The sequence below is a fragment of the Drosophila sechellia genome, chromosome 2L, assembly GCF_004382195.2.
Source record: "Drosophila sechellia strain sech25 chromosome 2L, ASM438219v1, whole genome shotgun sequence".
Taxonomy (NCBI): domain Eukaryota; kingdom Metazoa; phylum Arthropoda; class Insecta; order Diptera; family Drosophilidae; genus Drosophila; species Drosophila sechellia.
Genome location: NC_045949.1, coordinates 11,574,280 through 11,600,865, shown reverse-complemented (window position 1 = coordinate 11,600,865; position 26,586 = coordinate 11,574,280). Strand labels below are relative to the sequence as shown.

The window sequence follows — 26,586 nt, the reverse complement described above, 5'->3', positions numbered from 1 at the left end:
CGTGTTTGGTTCTGCGATAAGCTAAATAAGTAATTAAGCTGGATGTGCCGGAGCCCATAAATTATTCAAATAATTTGCAATGCATATGCCTAGCATATCAAGCTTTAGGAACTGGAATTGCTCGCATTTCAACGGCTAGCCAATCACAATGTTTAGTTCTCAAAACCAAAACACTCACTACTCCAAAGCACCACGAGTGCTGATAAGATAAGCGGCCAAATCGAAGCCAGCCAAAGCTCCATTGAATGAAGAAATGTGTGCAGCTCCAGTATCGAATCAGTCTAGCAAGTGGATTAACCCAGTAACAATGAAATTCCTAAGCATTCGAGTGGCCCTGTGCCTCCTCCTGGCCCTCACCATATCGCCCATTAGCTGCGATGATACGGAGAAGGTGGAGAAGCCATTCTGTCCCTGTCCCAGGAACTTCGAGCCCGTTTGCGGATCCGACTTGGTCACCTATCCCAACCGATGCGAGTTCAACTGTGCACGCCGAAATGTTGAACGCCAGGGACGCAGTATGGGACTTCTGAGAGACGGAACGTGCTAAGCCCCCAATCCTTTCGACACACAAGACAAAGAAGAATCCAGAAATTTAATCGTATAAAAGTGCCTTGTATTAATCATCAATGTGAAAAAATATAGAAATAAATCAGCTTATCAACCAGAGTATTTGGCATTGCATTTGATAGCGCTTGAACACCTTATCGCCAATACGAATCGTACAAAACGCGACACTGACAAAAACTAGTACCCACTTCAGAGGTTTGCAGTGATTTATGAACTCAATACTTTCGTTCAAGTGGCTTTCGCCACCAAAGATTACGAAGAGTGCTCTTTGCGAATAATTTAAAATTAATCTTCGATGAGTCACTCCAAAATCAACTATCTCTCTTATTATGAACCATATTGTAAAAGTGTAATTACTTGTTAATTTATAAAGTGGCAAATATTTGAAGGTCATATATTACTTTCAATGCTTAAGTATTTTGCATAAATATTTCGAAGTTTTTAAATTGGGCCGATGATTTAATCATAGCTAAATTAAAAATAAATATACATAAGTATATTTTTCATATATTTCTTATACATGCATGTTAAGTCAATTCATTATTTTTAGTGCTAACCAAAACATCTGAAAAACCTACTTTCATTCCGCAGCCCTGGCTTTTTATAATATAATTGTTGTTTTATTTGTTGACTAAAGCTATGGCAACATTTGTCTAAATAGAATCCAAGCCAACAATTGGGTCAATAACAGAAACCTAAAAAGTGCACAAATAGAAATTCAGTTCTTTTTAGACAGTTGTTTTTCATATAATTTATTTTAAGCCCGGCTTCAGCATACCAATTGAATAAATATGAATATTCAATTATTTAAATGGATTAGTTTTCATTGGCATGAAACTATTGGAAAAAAATACTACGAAGTCAGAAAAAATATTAGTAATCACATCACCTTGAAAGTATTGCAAATTGATAGATTTTACGATTTAAACTATTTTTATTTGTACCACAAAAGATTTAAACAATACCGTTTGTATAACACAGTTTAAGCTTTAGCGATTCGTCCTGATACCAGAAGCATATACATTTTTAAAATATTTATACATATTATTTATTGTTCACTTCACATCATACGAATGTCAGTCGATAACCAGTTGGCGATCCATGTTCAGCTTTCTAGCATCTTCCCTTCTTTTCCATAGTAATGGAGCGTCCGTTTTTACTTAAACAATCCAAAACACACGGGTTACTATAGGTCAAGGAGTCCGATCCGCACACAGGATCATAGTTCCGAGGACACGGGCAATCATACTGGAATACCTGGCCCACAGCCAGGGCCAAAAGTGCAGACAAGCAGAAAGTAATGAAGGCTAGGCAACGCATGGCTATAATTCTAGACAGGCTTGGCAAGACTGGAGCTTTGCCACTTGATCGCCGCTTATTTATAGATAAGCCAGAACCTGCCACCTTAGCAAGCCCTAGTTGGAAAAACTACAGTAATAAACCGCGACTTTAGCACTTTCTAAGGTTAAAAGTTAACCGATGCTCGCAGTCCTATTCCACCGAATCTTCTACCAAGACTTAGTTATAAAATGCAATACTGATACGCAGGAATATATATTTATTAATTTATTAATATATTTTGCTTTATCTGTTGGGTAAAGTTATGGCAACATTTGCCTAATTAGAAGCCAAGCCATAAATTGGGTCAATAACAGCAGCCTCAAAAAATGCACACTTAAATATTTAGTTCTCTGTAGACAGTTGTCTTTCATCTAATTTTCCGGCTTTGTTATGACAGTAAAATAAGTACGAATAAAAATTTATGCATTTAAATTTTCTATTTATGTGCATTGCCATAAACCTATTGGAAATAAATACTCCGAAGAAGATTTAAACAATATCGTTTGTGTAAACACAGTTTAAGCTTCAGCGATTCGGTCTGATACCAGAAGCATATATATACATTTTTTAATTATTTACAAATTTTATTTATTTAACACTTTTTATCATACACGTGCGATATTAAAATGGCAATTCATCTTTGGTTTCCCCGCAGTTTCCCCAATTTTTCACAGTAATGTAGCGTCCGTTTTTAGCTTCACAATCGAAAAGACACTGGTTGCATTTATTATTCACATTACATCATACAACTTTTGGTCGGCCATAACCAGGTGGATATACATATTACTTGCACTTTTTCCATGCTACCACTGTTATGGGGTTTCCACTTCTAACTTCACATTTGAATTCACAGTAGTTGCTGTAGGTCTTGGAGTCCGATGCGCACAATGGTTTAAGTACAAGATTACAATGGCAAAACTCATGACCCACAGACAGGGTCAAAAGAGCAAACAGGAAAAATCCAATAAAGAGCAAATATCGCATGGCTATAATGCTAGACAGATTAGCCAAGAATGGAGCTTGCACACTTGATCGATACTTTGCAAGCCGTAGTTTGGAAGTGGAAAAACTTCAACGATACAACGTTACTTAAGCACTTCCTAAAGTTCAAATGCCGTTTTTCAGGGGAAAAAATTTCTAATGAATTATATACGGATTATAAACGGATTTTAACTATACATGTGTAAATTTGTAAATAATCTCGTCACACAATCGAAAATGCCCATCATTTAGACGACGTGGCGTATACGCAATATAAAGTATAAGCAAATGAAATTGAATCTTTCTCTAAATCTCTATATATATATATATATATATATATATATATATAGATGTATAAACGCTTATTGTTCCCCTAGTTCGCTAGTTGCTCGCAGCTGTTGGCCTTGGCAACTTTCGCACAAAAAAATCTTTTTTAGCTTGTCCTAATAAAATCCCTTTAACGCACAAAAGCAATTTCAGTCTAATCTTGTAGTGGCAAAGGAGGCAGCTTAGCCTGGTCGAATCAAAGCAGAGGATATTACAAGATGAAGCTGAAGAAAAGCTTAAGCAGAAGGAAAATATGTGGGGAATCACGGATGCCATAGCGATTGCCAAATGCTCTTTTCACAATGAATAGATGGTTGAGTTAAAAACATGAATATTAATATTTGTAGACAGAGGAATTTCATTTTAAAAATTAATTTATGAAATTTTAACAATTATTTTGAATCTAATAAAACAGTGATATATAGAATTTTCAACATCTACTGAACCATTTGCTGTCTGAGTTTAAGATACGCCCGTCCAATTTAAGGAATCCGCAAAAAAGTTTTCCGACCCTTTTGGCCAAGAAGCAAACAAAATACACAACACAAATACACTTTTACTAAGACCGACAGCAATAGAAACGGGGGATTTGCAGCAAGTGAAAGACAACAAAAGGATTTGGGGCTCATATGGATGTGTGCACAAGCGAGGGTAGTTTGAATACTGATTGCCATGCGGAAACCTGTTGGATGCCACAACGAAATTCAGATACACATTTAAACAAACATGATGTAGAATATCTGAAATTCAGCTTAAATGTTCTTTCTATTTCTTCTGATATTTTTTCTATTTCTATAGATATATTTGTATGCAATATAGTTAAATAATAGTACGCAATAACACTTCTACTTTTACTTTCAGTTGCCAGCACTCCGGAGAGTTTGCCCAGCAAGCGGGACGAGGCAAGTGGTGGGGCGGGCTCCACTGGCGGCACAAGTGGTGCGGCAAATAGCAGCAGCAGCAGCGGTGGTGGTGCAGCGAGCGGTGCAGCGAGTGGGTCAGTTGGTCCTGCAAGCGGAACGGCAACCGGGACGGGATCGGCGTCCGGAGGAGCAGGTGCTGTCAGTACGCCGGCACAAGAAGCCGCCAGTCCCACGGTCTCCGAGCTCAGTGGCAGCGGCTCAAATGCGACAATAAATGGTCAAGTGGCAAGTAAGTAAAGCGCAGCTCATGGCATTTTGCATCCCAGTTGTCTCCCCGCTGTTGTGTGCATTATTTTTGCATATTTCATCATCTAAACCTAGTGCTCCTGCTCCCGGTGGCATTATAATTTCCATTTTGAGGAAGGGTACAGGATACTCCGTGCATAATCCATTCAGCACCAGCTGCGGAGATTGCGATGGCTAAGTCGGTTTGACATCGCTCGAAAGTTGCAGGAATTTAGATGGGATGGCAATTCGTGGATTGTTGTGGTTGGAAACCAAATCGGCTAATTGAAATTGCATCGCAGCGCAGTGGTCTTAATTACCTTTTTGTGCTATTGTTTGGTTTAACCCAATTAATTTGACCAGATATAGGGAGCTTTTTTAAAACCACTTTCAGGGGCTAGATAATCAATAACAGCGTTAGGTAATAGGTTAATATATACATAAATTATTTCAAACAACTGATATTATTATTATTTGTATTTTTTTATTGAATCGTAAAGTATTTTTATAGGGCTTGTTTTACAACCTGATCGTTGGTCTCATGCGGATACCGCATCTATCTTCCGTAGCTCCAACCACTTGCATTGTTATTCCAGCACCAGCCTCTATAGTTAGGTACGCAAAAAGTAAATTGATCCTTTACATTCCGTGTCAAATCCAAAAAATGAATCAGGCAAAGCACAATTAAATTATAGAAATGCATTGCCACAAAATATTGTGAATAGGAACTGATAGAAATCTCTATACATATATCTATAAATGAGGAAGTCATTACCACCTAAAGCGTTAAATTGTAATTTTTCCACTAAATTACAAGAGCTTTCCATTGAACTTGAAGCGTTAACTTATAATTTAGTTGCCCGTAATTAATCTAAGGAATAATAAAAAATAACCTATTTCGAACAAGTAATGTTATTTACTTTAAAGCTTATATCATACCTTTTAAGTATTAAACATACTTACATAGCGTAAAAAAAAAAAACCAACTTTATTATCGAAAGTTACTTGGTATCTTTTTCTGGTATCATGATTACAAGTCACAAGCTTTTTTCTTTACTTTCCCTTGGGCCACATATTAAATCTTTTATCCCAGCACACACCATAGGGTAAACAATAGGTAGAACTTTCCTTTTCGTTCACCCCGTTTGTCAAATCCAAAAGAGCGAACAGGCAAAACGCAATAGGAATATAGTAATGCATCGTTGCAGATTATAATGAATACAACCTGATAGTAAGTTTGATTATATACTTATAGGAAATTCATAGACTGTAGAGCATTAAATCCTGAATTTCGCACCAAATTTACAGTTTTTAATTTGTGATATTTTTAAGGCTTGCAAATAATAACAAGATGAGGCTATAGTCGATAGTTTCCCGACTATCAGATACCCTTAAGTTAACTAAATATTTAGTTACCCAAATATTTATTTATTTATTATAAAGTAATAGATAGAGTAGTTTGCAAAACTACGGTGTATATATGATTAGCACAGCAGTAGATGGAAACCTAAAGTATCTTAGTGTATAAAAAAGATTGATGGTGGGCCATCGATCATGTTACCAGTTGCGAAACGCACTTTATGCGGCCATCAGACCATTTAATTGCCGGCAATTTCCATCGCCGTGCTCACATGGGTCAAAACTACATACGGAATTGGGTTTTTAGTCGTAAGGCGATGCCAGGTGGGGATGCCAGCAGAGCACTTTCCTCCGGTTACCCCAACATTGTGGGGTAAAACGAAGCGTTGGAAGTCATTAAGGACGTGAAGAGGCGCCAGTAAAAGGAGCATAAAACATTTCATCCCAAAAAACTCGACTCGATAAAGAGCCCGCGTATCTAGCAGTTAAGCGAAGGAATCTCGGGTGTAACATAAATTTAAGTGCAGCATAAAGCGGATTTTATGACTGCCCCATCACCTTTCTACCGAGGTGCTTGCACTGTCAAAATAAATGGAATGCAGTTAAGATTCTCGCAGCCAGTACGAAGACACTCCGCTCTTCTTGGGGCAGCAAGCCCTATGGGGTTGGGGTATTTGCAGATAGATTGCTCCCTGCACCCCCTCGCCAACTTGCCACTTGACAAACACACACAGATAAATCCTTTGCACTTTTTCGACACGCCCGGGATGGCAACTTAGGGCCAAGTTAGGATGATGCCACTCAGCCAGCTCAAAGAGGGGGGCTGGTGGCGATGGTGGAGAGTGGGGCCAGGACATGCCTTAGGGGGAAGCAACTTCTTTGGGGCTTTTGTTCGCTGCTCGTTAAGCATTTTGCCCTCACTGGGGGCTAAACTAAATAAAGAATGCTGTGCTACAATGGCCTCAAATGATGGGAATAAATTATTGATTTCTTGTCCATTGCGTCCAACGATTTTTGATCGAACAACGGAGCGAAAAATGCAAATTTAAAATTATAAAAGATTTTCTTTGTTCATTTTCTTTGACATAATCCATGTTGTTTTCAGAAACACAACATTATTAAAATTATTATAAATTAATATAAAACCAAATGGGGTAACAAATAAAATTACAAGAATTATTCATAAAATTAAATTATATTTTGTACTTAAAGATTCCTTCACACAATTCTTTACCTATTTTACCATATTTTGCATATGATTCGCATAGCTCTGTTACCACTGTACTGGTTTCACCCAAGCCCTTCTTACATTTTCAAGACCTTTGGGGGTGCCTTGTGTGCTTCGTTAGATCCCAGTAGGTCCTTAATCAATGTGTCAACAGTGAGAGTGATATAACTATATATAAGCAACCGATTCAATTCCTTCGCCCACTGAATGAACGGCTTTCTTGCAGGACACGGCTCACTGACGATTATCCGACGCACCAATAGCCGCAACTTCACCCAATTCGACGGCCAACTGGCATCGCCCTCATCCACCGCCTGCAGCAGCACAGCGCCGGGAATTGGCTTCGCCCAGACGCCGCTCAGTGAACCACTTGCGGAGCGACTGAGCTTTCGTGCTTCCGGTGGATCCAACGGATCCGCGTCCGCCGGCGACAGCCGATCCAGCAATCAGGGCCCATCAAACTCCGGACCAGCCGCCGCCGCGAAAATGCAGCCATCATCGCCGAATGCCACCAACTATCTGGCCGATAATATACAGATCTCGTCGGCCAATCTATCGCAAACCGAAATGGTCGTGGGTCGCGATTCGGCCGATTATACCGCCATGCATTCGATTAACGTGGGCGTCGGCAATTCGTTCCTGCGGGGGGACACCGATATACCGCAGGAGTCGGGACACTCCTTCGAAACGCCCTCGAATATGTCGTTCGCCGCCGGGCAATGGGATACGGAAAGTTTGCCGCCAGTCGACACGCCAGATGCTCTTAACAAAGCGGCCGGAAGGTAAGTTCCTATCAAATAGCCAATAACTATAGTAGGTATGCGATATTTGAGCAAACTTTAATATCAATCCCAAACCACTTATATCACGCTACTAAGAAGAAAACGAAAGAAAAACTAGTGACGATGGCACCTGTCACATACAACCTATGTGACGAACCTTTTCCTCTTTTTTTAAGAAGAGTGTACCATTTCTTTTATAACCCCTTAATATATTTAAAGAGTATACTTTTGAGTACTAGCATCTTCCTTTCTTGACATAATTTACATTTTCATGCGAGGCTTTACATATGAGTAAGCATAAGTGAGAATAGGTGATGTTGTCGGATCCACAGACAGGCTGATAGATTTTAGGACACGGGCAGCGAGATTTTTGGGCCTCAGTCAGGAACAAAACTGCAAGTAGGCACACCAAATTGTTGCAACGCATTGTTTTTTGTTTGCACTGATCAGATACGAATACAACTTTTAAATCGAATGGATACAGTTTTTTAAGAAAATAGGCAAAGGGAATACACTTAAGGCGATACATTTTAATTTCACGTTTTATGACATTGATTTATTCGGGGTACCGGCTTTGACTTTCTATCGTTTCACTCCAAATAATATTTATTTTTATTGTATTTTATATTTAATATTTTTCACTTAAGACTTAAGATGATGACATTTTTGAAATTGTTTTGTATCTACATTTATTATCTGATACTAGCATCTTCCTTTCTTGACCACTTTAATCATCATAACTTTCGCCGCGCATCTGAGTTCACATATGTTGCTGTAGGTGACGTGGTCCGATCCGCAGACAGGTAAATAAATTCTGTGACACGGGCAAAGGGGTCTTGTGACTTGGGCTTCAGTTAGGACCACAAATGCCAGGAGGCACAGAGTAATGAAAATTGGGCTATTCATGGTTTAAGTTTCTGGAGTGATCCGATACGATTGTGGCTCTCAGCCAATCAACACACAAATATACTTTATGTAAAGGGCAACAAAAAATGGTTCATTTTCTAAGCGATACATTTCAATTTAACGTATTAAGTGGTTGACGTTTCACTCAGATTTAAAATGTGGATTGGTTTAATTTACTGTCAGTTTACTCTGACTGATACAAGTTATGCATCCTCTGGATGCAATTAGATCAAAAGAAGAACATCTGATCGAGAATCTTTTATATATGTACTAAATTTGACTAAAGATTAATGGACTTTCTCTATGCCCAAACTCTTTAAGCTCTAAAAAAATTTACATAAAAGAGAGTTAAACTGGGCAATATTTTAATGTCAACGTGACGTTACATATATTTTTGCTCTTTATGAAATGTTCGTAGATATGACTATAATGCTTTGTTAATTTTTATAGCTAGAACTTGTATTTGCACATTAGCTAATCCGACTGGTAAATTATTATATTTTATTGGTGTCTTCTTGTGTTGCACTCATACATATTTACACATAATTATTGCACATACATACATATTTTAAAGGGTATGTAAACTTCGGTTTCTCAAAGCAGCTTTCCTTCCTGTTGTTGAGTACTACTTGATATTTATCTAGTAAACTAATATTTTCTTGAATTCCACAGGATACGCAGTCTCCTGCGCCGCATGGATCATGAGACCGTCGCCTACGAGGACATGCAGCGGAATCTGCACTACGCGGCTCGTGTGCTCGAGGCGGTCTTCATAGACGAATCAAGGTAGGTGAAAGTGGTGGCTCTGGGCCCCAATAAGATATTCCCAAAAAAAAAAACATCTTGCAAGCTTCTTGGCGAGCTAGCCTGACCAAGAGGATAGCGAGTCGATCGAGTCGAAGTGATCTGTGGACAACTCTGCTTCAGCTTGGGCTTCTTTGGGGCTCCCATCGAATTGGTGTAGGCCTTGTTAACCATTTTGAGTAGGACCCAAAATAACTGAAATGCTGCGTAGTTTCAAAATTTCGGATTTGCACCCAAGCTTTCCCCCTCAGCGATAACCAAGTCCATTTACCCATCATCGGATCATCTAATTTCGCTATATAATAAGCATACACCCAAAAGACGAACCCTTCGTTCGTTCGAGGTCCTTGTTAAACCTATTGAATGTATACATATATCTGAATATTTTTCTTTTTATATCCGTTCTGTTACTGTTACTGTGTGTGTGTCTGTGTTATTGAGCAGAAGCCCCACAACAGGTAAAACAAAGTTGGGGCAGATTGCGTCCTCATCCGTTGAGAGCGAAGAGTAAGTGTTCCCATCGAGTCAACCTTGTCGCTTTGGTTTTGTCGTTAACTCTGTTGATTTTGAACTCTAACATCTCTTCTATAGTAAAACCATACCCCAACTCGCGCCCACATGAATCCAATAACCCACAATAACCACTATTATTCACCTAAATCTCACCTCTCTCTACTTTCTACTTTCAACTTCTTTCTAACTCTGTTACCGACTTTTTCTATCCTCATTCTTTGTAGTGCTCTCTTCAGTTCGTGTATTTCGATTATCGAGATCTATTCTTTGCCTTGCTCTACCAGTAATAAAAAGTATCTCTAGACCATAATCATCATCTTCATCATTATCGTCATCGATCGTATCTATACTGTCTTTCTATAACTCATCGAACTCATTGCCATAGAACGTTTGCAGATATCGAGTATTTCTTAGCCTTCATAGCCTAGCCTTACGTAACGTATAACTGTGTACTGTATTCTAAGGATCTTGAGAGTTACTAAGCTAAGGTTAAGACCCCAAAACACCGCCCCTAACGAATCGCAGCACCATATTTTATTGAAGTACTGTCTCTAACTCAACTCTCGGTGTCTTACTTATGTGCTCGCCATTTCTTTCGGTGTATTGCATTACGTCTACTCAATTCGTTTGTCAATTCACCAGATGGAATTCTCTGTGTGCTTCTACTGAATTTAATCCGTCCTCTTTTCCTTCTGCTATAACTTCGCCTTTGAATTCTACATACAACTTTAAGCAGAATATTTTTGAAGAGCTGAAATTGGAATAATATTTTTTAGGATTTTTACAGGACTCAGCATTTAAGATAGCAATTTTTTTGTTGATACTATTTTATTCGCAAAGCATATTGCTAGCTTGAATACTGAGCCGAATTACTGTTTTTATGTCAGAAAAAGACGAGTTTTTATTAATTTTGAAAATGTTAAAATAGTATTCCGGTAAGCTATGCATTTTACAACCCGATTTTGTTTCGCTTCCCAGCCGCAAAAGTGGACTCTCTGCAAATACAAGCCCAATGCATCAGTGCATTTTTATTATTTACCACACTTTCAATTAAATCCTCCCCCAAAACCTCTGAACCACTCCCGAATGTCATCTGCATATGTATGGAGTATGCCGTATCCATTGTATTCAGGTGCCGGGGAACATGAATTAATAAACATTTTTCTACCTACCGGGTCCACACATGACACGATTCTTCGATTTACATTGCCAAGTGAAGTTGAGTTGAAAGTCGTTTTCCCATTTGTTTTAATTTTGATTTTTGTGAAATAACTCACAAAGTTACGCCGTTAACTCCGATTGCCATTTGGTCTAGGTTTTTTGTTTTGGTTCAGATTCGATGCATTTTTAAAGGTTGCCCTAGAAGAATAAAACATATAATTTTTTTTATAAAAATGTGAAAACTACAACTCTTGAAGGGCGAGTTAAAAACATGAGGATAATTGACAGTTATTTTTTGTATAGTGAGGCAATCTTCGTGGGAAAAGTCCAATCCTCTGCCCCTACTAAACCCAAAAGCTTTATCACAATCTCTCAACTGATGTTCTATTTATATTCTTTCTTTCTATTGCCAAAACTATTTACCTAAAACATGAAAACTAAATGAAAACTTTTACACAAAACACACAAACAATCCGAATGCTATGCAACGTCAAATCAACGTGGTGTCTCGTTTCCCAAAAATTGCCCATTTGCACCGGTTCGCTGTTACTCACTGCCAACTGCTGGGCGGCGAAAAACTTGACCGCCTGCCTTGGCACTCGAAACTGGCGCCCAACGTGTGGCGGCCATTTACTTCTGCAGGGAGGGCTGCAATGGGAACTGCAAGAACCTGAACTGCAGTCGCCACAGCCACGGACACGATGACCAGCAGCAGGACAACAACAACTCCAATAGGAGTTGCAGCCTGCAGGAGGCGTCGCCTGGGGGAGCAGGTGCAGGTGGAGGTGCTGGTGCAGGTGCCACACCAGGCGCTGACAACCAGGACAGCATAGAGAGTCGCACCAAGGGTGTTTCCCAGGCGCCGCAGACCCACAGTGGCCCAACGGGTCCACCATCCAACACCTCGAGCGAAACTATTGCACCACCTGCCCCTAAGCTTCAACCCGCCCTGGAAACCGTAAGGGAATCGGTGATGGAGGAGAGTCCATCGAAGGATCCCGGCGACAAGGGACCACCACCGCCCGCCAGCACATCCACATCCCAAACCACCACCTCCTCCAGCGCAACTACGGAGCCAAGTGCCAAGGCGGCCGAAAGTCAAGCGGGAAGTGCCGGCAGCAGTGGCAGTTGCAGTAACCCAGCGGCGGTGCACCGGCAACGGCGCCTAAGGACACCCACCTGGGCCAGGTCCATGTCGACGAACAAAACGTACTTGAAATTTGATTTCTATGCTAGACTAACGTTTATCCGTTACGCCTCTTCAGTTCGTTCGATTTACCTTTATCGTTTCACGTTTGCGTTAACCAACCAACAACCACACAGCTCCAGAATGAACTACTTTCTATATATACACAAATAACTCTAACTCTGTCTCTCTATCTCTCCTCTATCCAATCTATCTGTCTGCTGACCTCTGTCTGCGATTTCCACTGCTGTAATCTTCTGTCCCCTCTCTGTCCTCTGTCCCCTACCCCAAATCTTTTGCTCGCTTCTGTTGTAAATAACTATTTTATCCTAGACTAATCAAAATAAAAAAGAAGAAAAACTTGTTTCGTTCCCCACCCGCGCTCTGCGTGATGGTAAATGTTTCGTTGCCGCGTTTGGACAAAAAAATGTTCAAGAAATTGCTTACTACGTTTAAATACTCCATGAAACTATTAAATCATACTTACATTCGTACGTAGTAAGCTTTTGAAGGAGTGAAAACTGGAAGATATACTTTAAATGTATTCAAAACTGCTTGGAGTACAAATGATATGTTCATAATATGAAGAACTAACTTTAAATATTTTACACATTTGCATATCTGAAAAACTATATCTTCCACTTTTTACGCCACTCGCAAGCAGCAACTCTCCTAGTCTTGTCGACCAGTGTAATTTTGTGAATACATGTACAAAATTTGAATACCGCACATGAATCCATGGCATGTTGATTGTCCTACATTTGTTTGTTATCTTTATTTAAAAAAAAACTAGCTTGCGCATGTGTTTTGTCATTTTTGAACTTTCCCGCCTAAGTGTGTTTAATGTTTGCCAACACTGGCCAGCTGATCGTGACCAGGTGGCCACGCTGCGCAATGGTAGGACCGTACTGCCTGCAATGTCTGGGTATTTTTCGCGATCTGTGACTGGGGTCACACCATTGCCGCCAAAAAAAAAACATTTTCACTCGCCTCGCTATTTAAACATTTAAAATAGCATTATCGAATAGTTTGTTGAAGTCGCGGCCTAATTTGCGTTTTATTTAACCGTGCAAACGTGCCGCGCGTTCGAAATGAGCAGTGATAAAGTGAAAAACGGCAACGAGCCCGAGGAGTCGGAGGAATCATGCGGAGTGAGTAGCGAATGACAAATGGCTGGGCGAACCGAGAATTAATGGATCTTTTGGGCCATGTGCCGGCTGCAGGATGAGTCGGCCAGCTATACCACCAACAGTACCACCTCGCGCAGCAAGTCCCCGACATCCAGCACGCGCAGCAAGCGCCGCGGTCGCCGAAGCACCAAATCGAAGCCAAAGAGCCGCGCCGCCTACAAATACGAGTAAGAATATACAATAACTGAGCTGACAACTGATACTGAACCCACAAATGATTACCCCGAAGCACCCACGTTAAGGAGAACCACGGAGCCAACATCTTCGGCGTGGCCTTCAACACGCTGCTGGGCAAGGATGAGCCACAGGTCTTCGCCACGGCGGGCAGCAACCGGGTGACCGTCTACGAGTGCCCTCGACAGGGCGGGATGCAGCTGCTCCATTGCTACGCAGATCCGGATGTGAGTCGCCAGGATACAGAATATACTTTCAAGACCCTATAGATCAGTTGACTAGATATGGTCTCGAAAGCAATTGTACAAACTCGAAATACATCAACAAATCTTGAATTCCCTTCCCAGCCCGATGAGGTATTTTACACCTGCGCCTGGTCGTACGACCTGAAGACCTCTTCCCCGCTCTTGGCCGCGGCTGGATACCGCGGAGTCATCCGGGTTATTGACGTCGAGCAGAACGAGGCGGTGGGCAATTACATCGGCCATGGACAGGCTATTAACGAGCTGAAGTTCCATCCGCACAAGCTGCAGCTTCTGCTGTCGGGCAGCAAGGATCACGCGATTAGATTGTGGAACATCCAGAGCCACGTGTGCATTGCCATTCTGGGCGGAGTGGAGGGACATCGCGATGAGGTGCTATCCATAGACTTTAATATGCGTGGAGATCGCATTGTGTCGAGCGGCATGGATCACTCGCTGAAGCTGTGGTGTCTGAATACGCCCGAGTTCCATCACAAGATCGAACTGTCGAACACTTTCAGCCAGGAGAAGTCAACGCTGCCTTTCCCCACGGTGACCAAGCACTTCCCCGACTTTTCTACGCGGGATATACACAGGAACTATGTGGACTGTGTGCAGTGGTTTGGCAACTTTGTGCTCTCCAAGTCCTGCGAAAATGCCATTGTCTGCTGGAAGCCGGGACAGCTGCATCAGAGCTTTGAGCAGGTGAAGCCGAGCGACTCCTCCTGCACGATCATCGCGGAATTCGAGTACGACGAGTGCGAGATCTGGTTCGTGAGATTCGGCTTCAATCCGTGGCAGAAGGTGATTGCCCTGGGCAATCAGCAGGGCAAGGTGTATGTGTGGGAGCTGGATCCCAGCGATCCCGAGGGTGCCCACATGACCACCCTGCACAATTCGCGCAGCGTGTCCACTGTGCGCCAGATCGCCTTCTCCCGCGATGCCAGCGTGCTGGTCTACGTGTGCGATGACGCCACCGTGTGGCGATGGAACCGCAGACAAACGACTTCCATCTGATGGCGCAGCTGGGCGCAACCACAAACCAAATCTCACGTGGCCAAAACTTACAACATTTCCCTCAATTAGTTCCTAGTTGGTTATCATTAAGTTATAGGATTACGCTGCTGTGCTGTCCCAAATTACTTCAAATAAATCCAATTAATAGTTGGTGAGATTTGAATATGTTAAGCCGGTTGCTTTTCAGATGTAAGAACGAATAGCTGCTGCTTACTGCTGCCTTTATTTATTGTGAATAAAGTAGAAGCAATGTAATTTCATTAAAGATGTATTTTCTGCTTAACCAGAATCCAAACTGCTACTCTTTAAGCCATGTAAACGTCTTAAAGCTGGCTGAGTGTCCCCAGTTGGCAATTCTAATTGCGAAACAAAGCAAAGCTGCGCATAACAAATGGCTTTCAATTGCTACGTCATTTATATGCATTGCTGCAACGCCATCCAGCTCCAATCTGCTGGAAATGCGGCGAATAAGCGCGACGAAATTGAAACTGCCAACGGGCATGCGAACCGGAATGATTGGGTAACCAAGCCAGGCCAGGCGGACAGCGATCCCGACCAGCCATAACAGCTCCCAGCAGACTGATTAAGCGAGCAGAGTGCCACAATGATTCGCCATGCCCTAGCTGGATTTTCATCGAACGCTCCTCCCTCGTTTAGATGAAAGTGCAGGCCATTTCCATCATGGCTTTTCCTTTTTTTTTTTTGGGTTTGTATCTAATGGAAGTTTATGAAAATAGCTTGTTTCATTACGATGGGAATTTTGATGGGGCTGCCAAATGGAACACTACTTGTGTAACATAAACATGAAATGGAATTTATGATAAAGGTTTGCCATAATTTTCATTTAGTGTGCACATATGTACTTATATAGCTTAATTTTGTTTCTTTCTTGAGAGTATTTTGTTCATGTTAGGGTATTCGAAAGTTCTAAGTATGTTAAACGTATATATCTTAGCCCTCATCGTTCGCGGCTGATTGGGTTTGGCATCTTCTTTGTCCGCACTCCTTTGATCTCCGAGCTGACCCGGTTCCACTCCACTTGCTGGTTGTGAGTAATTAGCTGAAGTTGACTCGGAACGACTTGGCAGCGGCATTAAGTTGTCGAACTGGCCGATGATTCGCAGAACTCGGCGAGGCTTTAGCCTTGACACGCAAAGTCGAGCTAATCCGTAGCCCCATTGTTCTAGTTGGCTTCTTCTTTGGGTGGCCATAAATTAGATTGGAAAGAAGCAACCATGGGAGCTCCTCCTGGACGCTGCATTATTTTTGTCAACCGTACTCGTTTGTCTGTCTGTCCAGATGCAACTCGGCACGCTCCTCGGGCACCAGCTCAACGCACGTTCTCAGCTACGCCCGTCGCCACAGTCACATCCACGAGAACGACTACGACCACTCCAGCAAACGACGCATCATCCGCCTGCGGTTTGTCCACCCATCATGCTCCGTCTCCTCCACATCCCCCACCATCTCTGTCTCGATGTTGTCGCACTCGAAGAAATCGCACTCAAATGTTTTCTAGCTTATATTTTAAATACTAATTATATCTTAGAGCTCTAGAAGTGTAGGGGTAACTTTTATGTTGAACATAAGGTTCTAGAAAAATTCGAAAAATATGTTTTTTAAAGATTCTTTTGGGAGAGAAAGTATGAATACTTCTAAACTGAGAAATTCCACTAAATTTTGTTTTGTTCATAATATAACTTGAAATGTACGTATAGTGTGTACTTTATTTCTTCAAGTGTAGTTGTGTGATTGCTTCTGCTGTCTTTTAGTGTGCTCACTAGCAAAATACGCAATTACCCGCACCCTGCACTGCGTCACCACGAATGCGAATGTGAATCCAAATCCGCATCCCACAACGATGATGATTTGCGTCTGCCACTTGTCGGGCCAAAAATTAATCAAGCCAAGAGCCGCGCCGCTGGCAAGGAAGAACTGGGATGCGGAGGCAGTGCGTCCTCCGCCTTAAGGAGCCTGCCACTTTAATTCGGTTAACATGTGCCGTCGACACTGAAATTAGTTAAGCGTGTCAGTTTTTGGCAAAGCTCAGAAGTCAGTCAGTTGGGGTTTGGGGCGAAGTGTCTCCCACTAAAAGCCCCCGGAATCAGGCCGAGAAAATCCCGGAATTAGGTTTTAAGCTCTTAAAAGGGCGGGGGCGTGGCGTGCGCCCACTTTCGATTTATGAAGACAAATCGTCAAAAGGCAGCGGAAGTGCACTAAGAATTTACAAAAGTCCAAAAATTACTTGGATCTAAAGAGCTGAAAAGCTGGAGAAGATTATATAAAAAAACCCAAGGGGAATCCATTTGTAATCAGGGCGCATTTTTAAAGGTATTGAAGTTTTTGGAATATTTTTGAAGAGCTGTCAAATGTGTCAATGAAAATTAGAGTATATCTGTGCAAAATATATTTAATTTAACATACTTTAAAGGGCATGAAATAAACCTTCTTTAGAATGAATAACCAGAAATAACAATTGAAGTTTATTACTCTTCAAATTCACAAGTTCCCCATTCGATTAGCATGCATATCTACCCATACTGCCGACCCATAAAAACCCACAATATCCAAAGTATCTTATCATGGTCGCTGACGCAATTTTGGCATTGTTTAATTATGATAAAAAAAAAATAGTAATAAAACTTTGAAAAAGCCTCTACTGGGAACTGCAGGAATCACCGGCTCTGTAAAATTTTGAGGCACATAGATACGAGTATAGAAACTGCGCATGTGAGTCGTAATCAACGGCCCAGATATCTATTGTTTAAAAATTCACAAATTAAATGCCATTTTGCGGCTTCATTCATGCCGATAAGGTGCAAATAAATTTAATGTGTTTTCGTTTTTCGGACTCGCGACGCACACACAACGCGTTGATCGGACAAAAAATAGTGCAAAATATGTGGAGAAAGGGCTGTGTCAGTCGGTGAAAATAAATAGCAATTATTCAATAAATCACAATTAAAGGCAACCCATTTTGCGAATATGCCGCAGAGGAGGCGGCAGCGGCGAGAGGGCGTGGCAAGCAAGTAATTGGAACTGTTTCATTAATAGTCATTAACTCTGGTTGTCAGCATCGATTAAGTGATGTATGTGCATTATAATTAAGCGGTTTGCGTATGTAGCTACCTATAAAACATACACACACACACCAGCAGCGGAGACCAATTAAAATTGCGAATAATATTCAAATGAGTCAGAAGCAAACACCCCCATCGACCGCTTAGAAATTGGGTCAACACAACCCAACCCCACCAACCAAAAACCCCACCCACGCTGTCCAAGTTGAAGGTTACTATAGAGTATCGAATGTATATACTCGCTATCATCAATCATCTATCGGCGAGTACAATGGGAGTGACCCAAAAAGGGCAAATAACCCCACAGGACGCAGGACAATCGCAGGACGAATGCCGTGGCGGCACAGCTGATAGCACCATTTATCCGAATGCGAAAATCAATAACAAATGATGTTAACTGCCAATTTCTGCCACATCGGCAGCTCTCGAAGGTGCCGCATGGAATGGGTTCGACTAAGGTTGGGGAAATGTATCCAAAATAGTCGCATCAAGTGAAAGGACCTTGGGTCCATTCTGTTGTCCAGCCATTAGGTTTTGGCTCTGTGAAGTCCTGTCTTCCGCATTTCTGGTAGCACAAAGCGAATACGCACTTTAATCGCACAAAGCCGTGGGCGTACTTTGAGCTGCGAGGGTCGCTATTGAAGTTTTAAGGAAGTAAATCGAAAAGTTCTCAAAATGTTAAGAAATTCAATCTATATACTTTCAACCACTATAACTTTTATAGTGTTGTATCACCCAGTTGAAAGATTTATTTAATTAGCTTGAATTCACTTTTTATTTATTTGTAGGAGCAGGGAAGGTCCCGCTCCATTCGAAGTTAATTCGTCAATTGATTTGGCGATCTAAATACAATGGTTTCTTAGCCTAAGTCGAGGAGCAGCGCTGCCGGCATAGCCTGCAGCGCAGCGACGCTTATTTGCGTTTCCTACATATATATATATTGTCGCCGAGCGACGGTGCTGGAGGAGGGGTGCTATAGGCACACATATTAGCGGTCAGCGCTTGGCCAGCGTGAGTACTGCTGATCATGCAAATTTGGTACGTTGCCCTCAACATACGCTTGGGCTGAACTGTTTATGTTCACATTGCAACAGAGTGCTACAATGTGATTGTATATTATGAATACAGTGGTTAACCGATATGTGTGCATACTACATCTCCCTCCTTTTGAAAATAACGTAATATTATGAAGTTATTTTAAAGGTAGTTTATACATTATTAAAAATTGTGTTATGATTGTTTTTAAGTACATTTATGTAGTGAGAATTTTTAAGTAAAACCTCAAAAAGAAAAATATTTTTTTTTTATTATTATTAATATTATTATTTTTATTTTTATGCCTATGTATGATCATACTATAAATATTTACGACGTCGCAATTTTTAATCTGTCTTTATGAACAGTTTGCTTTTTATTTTTATTATTAGTTATTATAATGTTATTATTTTCTCCTATTTCCGTTACTTTATACGGACCTGTATATTTGGAATCCAACTTATGACCTGTTTCGTTTTTTAATAGAACATTATCTCCTACTACTATATCTAAGTTCTTTGCTTTCTGATCATAAAGTTTCTTATTTTTCTCTTTATGTTCGTCTATCATAATTCTAGCTCTTTTATAGGCTACTTCTAATCTATATTTACTTTCCTTAGCATAATCATCTACATTATATATGGGTTCTATATTAGTTATGCTATTAAATTGATTTGGCAAGTTATTTGTTTTACCAAAGACAAGTTCGTATGGACAATAGTTATGTGCTATTGATGGGGTCGTGTTAAAACAGTATACGAAATATTTAAGCCATACGTCCCAATCAGTTTTATCAACCGATATGTATGAACGTATATATTCATTGAAAGTTCGGTGACTTCTTTCGACTGTTCCAACTGTCTGGTGATGATGTGCAGTTGATGTTATATTTTTTATTTTAAGATATTTGCACAAGTCATTTATAACTGAATTCTTATATTCTGTTCCCATGTCCGTAATGAACGTCTTCATTGGACCGTACTTTAGAATAAAAGATTCATAAATTGCTTTAGCGACAGTATTTGCACTTTTGTTTGCAACTGGTATGGCAACTAGATATTTAGTTAAATCACATATTAGTGTGATTGCATATTCATTGCCATTTCCTGATTTTGGTAGCGGACCTATAGTGTCCACTATCACCCTGTCGAAAGCTTTTATTGGGGTCTCTGTTATTGTTAAAGGAGTTATTGTATTTCTTGTCACTTTTGATTTTTGGCATTTCTGACATTTTTTAATGTACTCAGTTATATCTTTAGACATACCTTTCCAGTAATAGTATCTTTTGACCTTGGCCAAGGTTTTTGTGATGCCTGCGTGACCTCCTTGTATTGGATCGTCATGAAATGTAGACAATATAGCTTCTTTTTCTTTTAATTTTTCTATTAGGGTCACCGGGTTGAGTAGCGCTACTCTTAATGATTTTAATATTTTATTGCCCATTATTTTGAAAGTATCAATTGAAACATATTCAAAGATATTTTCCCACGGTGCCACTTTGAGTTGGCTGATTTTATTTATACCGGCTTGCATTTCAAGCCTTTGGAAAAAATGACCTAAATCAAGTATTCCATTAGTATATAAATCGCTAACATCATATCTTGCAATAATTTTCTTACCATGTTTAAAGAAACATAGCATATTTTTTATATGCAAGGTCACTACTTTACGTAATTCGTCATTTTTGATGACTTCATATACGTTGGGCTTTGAAGCTTTTTCTATAGATTGCTTAGGCAATTCTATTTCTTTATCTCCTGCGCAGGATTTTTGTCTACTTTGATATCTTGTAGTGACTTTCTTTATATTTCTGTTCATTTCTTGTAGTTCTTTGATGGTTATTCTTGATAACGCATCAGCTACATAGTTGTCTTTTCCCTTTAGATACTCAACTGTAAAATTATACTCCTCTAATTCAAGTCTCATACGAGTTAGTTTAGAGCTCGGATTTATCATAGAGAACAGGTATGTAAGTGGTCTGTGGTCTGTTTTGACAGTGAAATGTCTACCATAAATATATGGTCTGAAATGAGTTATTGCCCAATGAATTGCTGCCAATTCTTGTTCTGTTGTGCTTTTATTACTTTCACCTTTTGTAAACGCTCTTGATGCATATGCCACTGGAAGTTGGAGACCTTTTTTGCATTGAGTTAACACTGCTCCACAAGCTTGCTTACTTGCATCCGTTATTATGCAAAATTCTTTGCTGAAATTTGGGTATTGTAATAAATTGGGATTAACTAGTGCCGATTTGAGGTGTTCGAAGGCATGCTGGCATTCAGCTGTCCATTCGAATTTTACATCTTTTTTACATAATCTTGTTATGTGACGAGAATATTCGGCAAAATTTTGGATAAAACGTCTATAGTAATTGCAAAATGCAATAAATCGTCTAGCACTGTCCGCATCGTGTGGGACTGGATAATTTTTGATGACGTCATACTTTTTGTCATCTGGCAAGATTCCTTTATCTGTGCATTTGTGTCCCAAGAATGTGACTTCATGCATGAAAAATGAACATTTTTCTGGATGTAGCTTTAGGTTGTATTTCCTGCATTTCTCAAAAACATCAGTCAAGTTTTTAACCATATGTTTTTCGGAACAACCAATAACTATTAAATCATCCATATACAGGAATGCTTGAGAAGGTTCAAGTCCAGAGAAAGCTATAGTCATCATTCTCTGAAAAGAATTTGGTGCTATTTTTAGACCGAATGGTAATCGCGTGAAGCGATATGAGCCATTGCTCGTTGAAAAAGACGTTACATCTCTTGAACTTTCTTCGAGTTCAATTTGATGAAAACCTGACATTAAGTCTAGGCACGAAAAATATTTTGCTCTACCTAGTTGATCTAAAATATCATCAATTCTAGGGAGTGGGAATTTATCGGACAACAATTTTTTATTAATTTGACGATAGTCAATTACTAATCGCCATTTTTTCTTGTCAGAACCAGGAAGAGATTTCTTTGGAACTAACAAAAGTGGGCTGTTATATGGGGACACAGACGGTTCGACTATTTTGTTGTTAATTAATTTTTCTACCTGTACTTGAATTTCGTCAAGTTGACTATGAGGATTTCTATAATTTTTAATATATACTGGTTCATCATCTGTCAATCTTAGCTTTTGTTTGTAGAAATTATTTGTTGTGATTGATTCGGTTTCAAGTCCGAATACATCGCTATACTTGGTGCATAAATCTGTTAGTGTAGATTTGAATTGTGGTGGAAAATTTTTTGTTAATTGAGACATGACAGTTTTTTCTCTTGCTTCAGGATTGGTTTGAACTATGTCATAGTTCGAAAGTGATTCATATTGTAGATCTTTTATATTTACTATTTGATCTTTATTATTTGTATTCAGAAATCGGACAAATGCATTTTTGGTTGTTGCAACTGTGTTTGCAACATAAATGCCTTTTTGAATTTCCTGGTTTTTTACTAAAACACTATCTTCATTTGAGGATAGTCGTATTTTTCGGACAACCTGGGATCTTGCTGGTAGAATTATTGAGTTATTACCAGAGCTGTATGTTATTGGAACGTATATTGGGAAATTCAAATTAGTTGGTCTCATCTTGAGCCAATCTTCTGTTTGATTAAAATCTAATTGACAATTGAATTTCTTTATGAAATCAATTCCTAATATTCCATCACATGGGATTAAGAAATGTGAATCTACTATATGAAAATCGTGTGGAATTATGTAATTGCCTGTCTGTATCTCAATTGAAGTTAATCCTTTGGATTGAATTAATTCTTGTCCTATTCCTTGAATATTAATTTTATTGTTGCCTTGGATATCATTAAAGATATCAGAATTTTCTTTTAGAAGGGAAATATCTGCACCTGTGTCTATTAAAAAGACAAGTTTTTTATTTGTTTCTACATTGACAAAATTAACAAATATGTTTTGGCTAAGATTAATTGTGTGAACCTTGTGTCTATTTATTGATGAGCAGCTAAAGGGTGTTCGGAGTTTCCCGAGTTATTTTGGGCTACTCTTACATATCCCTGATTATTGTTGTTTTGGCCTCGGTTCGAGTTGCCACGGCCTCTAAAGTTTCCTCTATTATTATTGTTATTGGTATTGTTATAACGATGACCGCCTCTGTAATAAGGGCGGCCCCTTGTGTTATAACGACCGCGGTATGTACCGCGCTGAGTCTGATTTTGGTAGAACAGAACAGCGTTGGAATGTCCAGTTGCTTCTGTGCAACTGTCTATAAATTTAGATATGGCATCGTTCATACTGTTGAACGTGCCTGCTTGCATGATAACTTTAACTTTATCAATCGAGCAATTCCTCGTCATTGCTTTGACGGCTTGTGTCGTGCTATATTTGTTTGCAAGTTCTGGTTTCAAACCATCACTAATATAAGCACCTTCTAGAGCTTTTGTTAATTGCTCCACCTCTTGCGTGTAAAGGTTGGCTGTTTTGTTCTTTTGCTGCAGATTTAGTAATTTTGCAGAGAGTACCTCAACAGATTCACCCTTTACTGTTCGCGAGAGTTTATCTTTAATTTCCTGTATAGTATTTTCCGTGCTAATGAGATTCCTAGCATGGCCTTTTAGTTTGGTCTTAATGACATTGACTGCTAAAGTCTCATGTTCTCCTTTTATCGAATCTAACAAGTTCAGAGCGTCTTTGAAACTCTGTAGGTTTTCTGCTTTGCCGTCGTACTCAAATAATAGAGACGAGGCTGTTTTTAGGAAATCTACTACTGATTGTGCCATCTTGTCTACTATTTTACTTTCTGTTGGCTTATTTCTTTCCTCAGCAATTACGTCTAGTAATAGTTCAGCTGGGAAATTTAGTGTATTTGGAACAAGTACTTGTAACTTGTGCCTTTGTGACACATATAATATGTTCTCTTTTAATCGAGATATTATATCTTTTACTTGTGTCTGTTGTAACGAAGAAAATTTCGTATTGTGGTCAAGTATTATGACACGAACCTCGTTATATTTTCCTAATAGTGTCTCTAAATGTTTTATCTTTGTATCGTTACTTATTGGTGCACTCTTATTGAGGCACTTAAACGATCTATCAAAGTCTTCCCGCAGTTTCTTGATTTTAGCTATTATATTTAGCCAATCCATCAAGTTAGGAACTGGGGTTGTTAATAAAAAGATTTATTTAATAAATTTAATAAAAAGATTTATTTAATTATATTTTATATTTCATTTTATATTTTCATATTTATTTATATGTTCATATCTAGGCTTTTTTTTTTTCTTTTTGAAGCTTTTGACAGGGCAGTTTTATGTTTGCTTACTTGTGTTAAATTTGGTTTTTTTTTTTTTTTACTTTATTTATTGCCTTTCAGCTATCAAACCCTGTCCAAGTCATTAGCTCTGCTTACATATCTTTTCTTAAGGCATTTACTATGCATTTTGTATATTTTATAGCATGTATTTATCAACATAATTATTGTTATAATAATTAAACAAATTATTATGTAATCCAGGTTTAAAGGAACAACTTCGACCTTGTTGATTACATTGGCAGTGGAGTCCACTGACTTAACATCTACTAGACCCATTTTTGAAAAGATTTTTTCTCCTAATACAGTATTTTCTGAATATATTGGGTCTGGGTAAAATTTACTTATAGAATTGTCAAATGACATTTACTTATTTTGTATTTATTGATTTTGTTTTTTTTTTTTTTAATTTTAAAATATCATTTTTTTTTTGTTAAGACGCCTTGCGGCGGTGAGAAATTTAAAATTAATTCATCCGTATGAATTTACAGCTTTCCTACCTAAATTTTCGTTTGGCTTTACAGGCCGAACTTCTCATCGGGCAGAAAAGGTTCCGCTCAATGTTACAATTTGTTTTTATAATTATTAAAAAAAATATGCATCGCAGTGCAATCAGAAAAAAAATTTTGCACACAGTGCTATTAAAAAAAAATTTTTGCGCTCTTTGAAGCGCTGTCGGTTCCCTCTTGTCATTTGTTGTTGGAGATCCACCGTTGCTGTAGTGTGCGGATAGCGCACCACAGTGTGAATACTATTCCCGCGTTGACGTAGTGGGCGGGCTGCACACCACGTTATCCTGTGTCAGCTGGGCGTCGCCGGTGTTGGCACGCTGACACGCCCTCGATGACGTAGTGAGCGGGCTGCTCACCACGTTGATGATAACGTCCTCTTGTTAGTGTTGGGTGCCGGTGTTGCAATGCCTGCAAGTGCGTTCACAATGTGGTGTGAACAGGGGTCCCTCGCAGTCCTTCGGGCAGATCTTCTTAAATTCCGGAAGGCTTTTCGGCTGGGTATTTTGAATATTATTAATTTTTGGTATGCATTTTATTTCATTTACTGAGTGAGCGGGTGTGGTTGGGCTTGTTTCATTTAGAAATTTGACGTAGTGGTCTAGCTCGGCTTGTAGTTTTTGAGCTTTCGACCATACTGGCGGTGGAGTGTTCGTATATAATAGCCACTTTAGGTGCGCTATTCTCTTCTTTGCTTTATTTCGAACTCCGCCCCTGTTTTTACCCATCACACTCACACTCTACTCACTCAGATCATTGTTTCTCCGCTCCAGTTGTTCGTTGAAGTTGTTGCGTGGTCAAAAGTTTTTTTTTCTTCTGCCACAGCTTATACGTGTCCTGTCACGGCCGCCATGTTGTATCACCCAGTTGAAAGATTTATTTAATTAGCTTGAATTCACTTTTTATTTATTTGTAGGAGCAGGGAAGGTCCCGCTCCATTCGAAGTTAATTCGTCAATTGATTTGGCGATCTAAATACAATGGTTTCTTAGCCTAAGTCGAGGAGCAGCGCTGCCGGCATAGCCTGCAGCGCAGCGACGCTTATTTGCGTTTCCTACATATATATATATTGTCGCCGAGCGACGGTGCTGGAGGAGGGGTGCTATAGGCACACATATTAGCGGTCAGCGCTTGGCCAGCGTGAGTACTGCTGATCATGCAAATTTGGTACGTTGCCCTCAACATACGCTTGGGCTGAACTGTTTATGTTCACATTGCAACAGAGTGCTACAATGTGATTGTATATTATGAATACAGTGGTTAACCGATATGTGTGCATACTACAATAGTAAATCTTATAAAAAAATGTTGGAAATATTTGTTTTTAACTTATTATCATATTTGTAATATAAATATATATTTCTAGAAAAAATGTATATAAGACACATCAGCTTTCTATCTCTATACCAATTGAAACATGCTCCTTTCAACTTCGATTTTAAGCTACTTCGGCTTAGCTTGTGGGAACTCTTGAAGCACCCCTCGCCGTATTTTTGCCAGGTTATCTATCCCCCTGGCTTTTGTATTATGTTACACGTCCGTCCTTGCGCAATCTCCGCCCATTCCATAAATATTTGGGATTGGGTTGGCCGAGGCCAATGGGACATGTGAGCCGATTTCGTGGGTGGTTTTTCAAAAAAGCAGCCGCCGACGCAAAATCATTGGCACTAAACAAAGCTGTCAATTTGCCAGCAATTTCCCGTGTGCCTCCGATGGCGATGACAACCAGGAATGTGCCCCCACAACAACAACATCCTGGGAGCAAGGA

At 39.7% G+C, this 26,586-nt stretch overlaps 8 protein-coding genes across 17 annotated transcripts in view; 3 read left to right on the top strand and 5 right to left on the bottom strand.

Annotated features, from left to right (window-relative positions):
- LOC6612189 (calcium/calmodulin-dependent 3',5'-cyclic nucleotide phosphodiesterase 1) overlaps positions 1–26,586 on the top strand; it is a 114,031-nt gene that overhangs the window by 79,151 nt on the left and 8,294 nt on the right. For 4 of the 10 annotated variants that reach the window (XM_032727334.1, XM_032727329.1, XM_032727326.1 and 1 more), the window contains 5 exons: positions 4,078–4,368; positions 7,178–7,733; positions 9,312–9,425; positions 9,888–9,950; positions 11,760–12,326. In XM_032727334.1, the coding sequence (XP_032583225.1) occupies positions 7,438–7,733; positions 9,312–9,425; positions 9,888–9,950; positions 11,760–12,326 (1,040 nt within the window). In that variant the 5' untranslated portion in view covers positions 4,078–4,368; positions 7,178–7,437. Of the gene's footprint in view, positions 1–2,862; positions 2,869–4,075; positions 4,369–7,177; positions 7,734–9,311; positions 9,426–9,887; positions 9,951–11,759; positions 12,327–26,586 lie in introns of all 10 variants that reach the window. The other 6 variants (XM_032727330.1, XM_032727328.1, XM_032727333.1 and 3 more) reach the window with 4 other exon arrangements.
- On the top strand, positions 272–669 carry LOC116803551 (serine protease inhibitor Kazal-type 2). Its single transcript, XM_032727341.1, has one exon. It carries the CDS (start codon positions 308–310, stop codon positions 545–547), a length of 240 nt encoding a protein of 79 aa, XP_032583232.1. The 5' UTR covers positions 272–307; the 3' UTR covers positions 548–669.
- Positions 2,593–2,996, bottom strand: LOC116803554 (ovomucoid-like). The gene has a single exon (XM_032727344.1). The coding sequence runs from the start codon at positions 2,890–2,892 to the stop codon at positions 2,692–2,694; it is 201 nt and encodes a 66-aa protein (XP_032583235.1). The 5' UTR covers positions 2,893–2,996; the 3' UTR covers positions 2,593–2,691.
- LOC116803556 lies at positions 4,829–5,085 on the bottom strand. Its single transcript, XM_032727347.1, has one exon. The coding sequence runs from the start codon at positions 5,065–5,067 to the stop codon at positions 4,921–4,923; it is 147 nt and encodes a 48-aa protein (XP_032583238.1). The 5' UTR covers positions 5,068–5,085; the 3' UTR covers positions 4,829–4,920.
- On the bottom strand, positions 5,329–5,573 carry LOC116803557. Its single transcript, XM_032727348.1, has one exon. It carries the CDS (start codon positions 5,562–5,564, stop codon positions 5,418–5,420), a length of 147 nt encoding a protein of 48 aa, XP_032583239.1. The 5' UTR covers positions 5,565–5,573; the 3' UTR covers positions 5,329–5,417.
- Positions 7,914–8,163, bottom strand: LOC116803555 (serine protease inhibitor Kazal-type 1). The gene has a single exon (XM_032727346.1). The coding sequence runs from the start codon at positions 8,158–8,160 to the stop codon at positions 7,969–7,971; it is 192 nt and encodes a 63-aa protein (XP_032583237.1). The 5' UTR covers positions 8,161–8,163; the 3' UTR covers positions 7,914–7,968.
- On the bottom strand, positions 8,258–8,698 carry LOC116803553 (PI-actitoxin-Avd5a). The gene has a single exon (XM_032727343.1). The coding sequence runs from the start codon at positions 8,637–8,639 to the stop codon at positions 8,436–8,438; it is 204 nt and encodes a 67-aa protein (XP_032583234.1). The 5' UTR covers positions 8,640–8,698; the 3' UTR covers positions 8,258–8,435.
- On the top strand, positions 13,178–15,181 carry LOC6617672 (polycomb protein esc). The gene is made up of 4 exons (XM_002041944.2): positions 13,178–13,454; positions 13,527–13,660; positions 13,723–13,894; positions 14,015–15,181. The coding sequence occupies exons 1-4, from the start codon at positions 13,395–13,397 to the stop codon at positions 14,924–14,926; spliced, it is 1,278 nt and encodes a 425-aa protein (XP_002041980.1). The 5' UTR covers positions 13,178–13,394; the 3' UTR covers positions 14,927–15,181.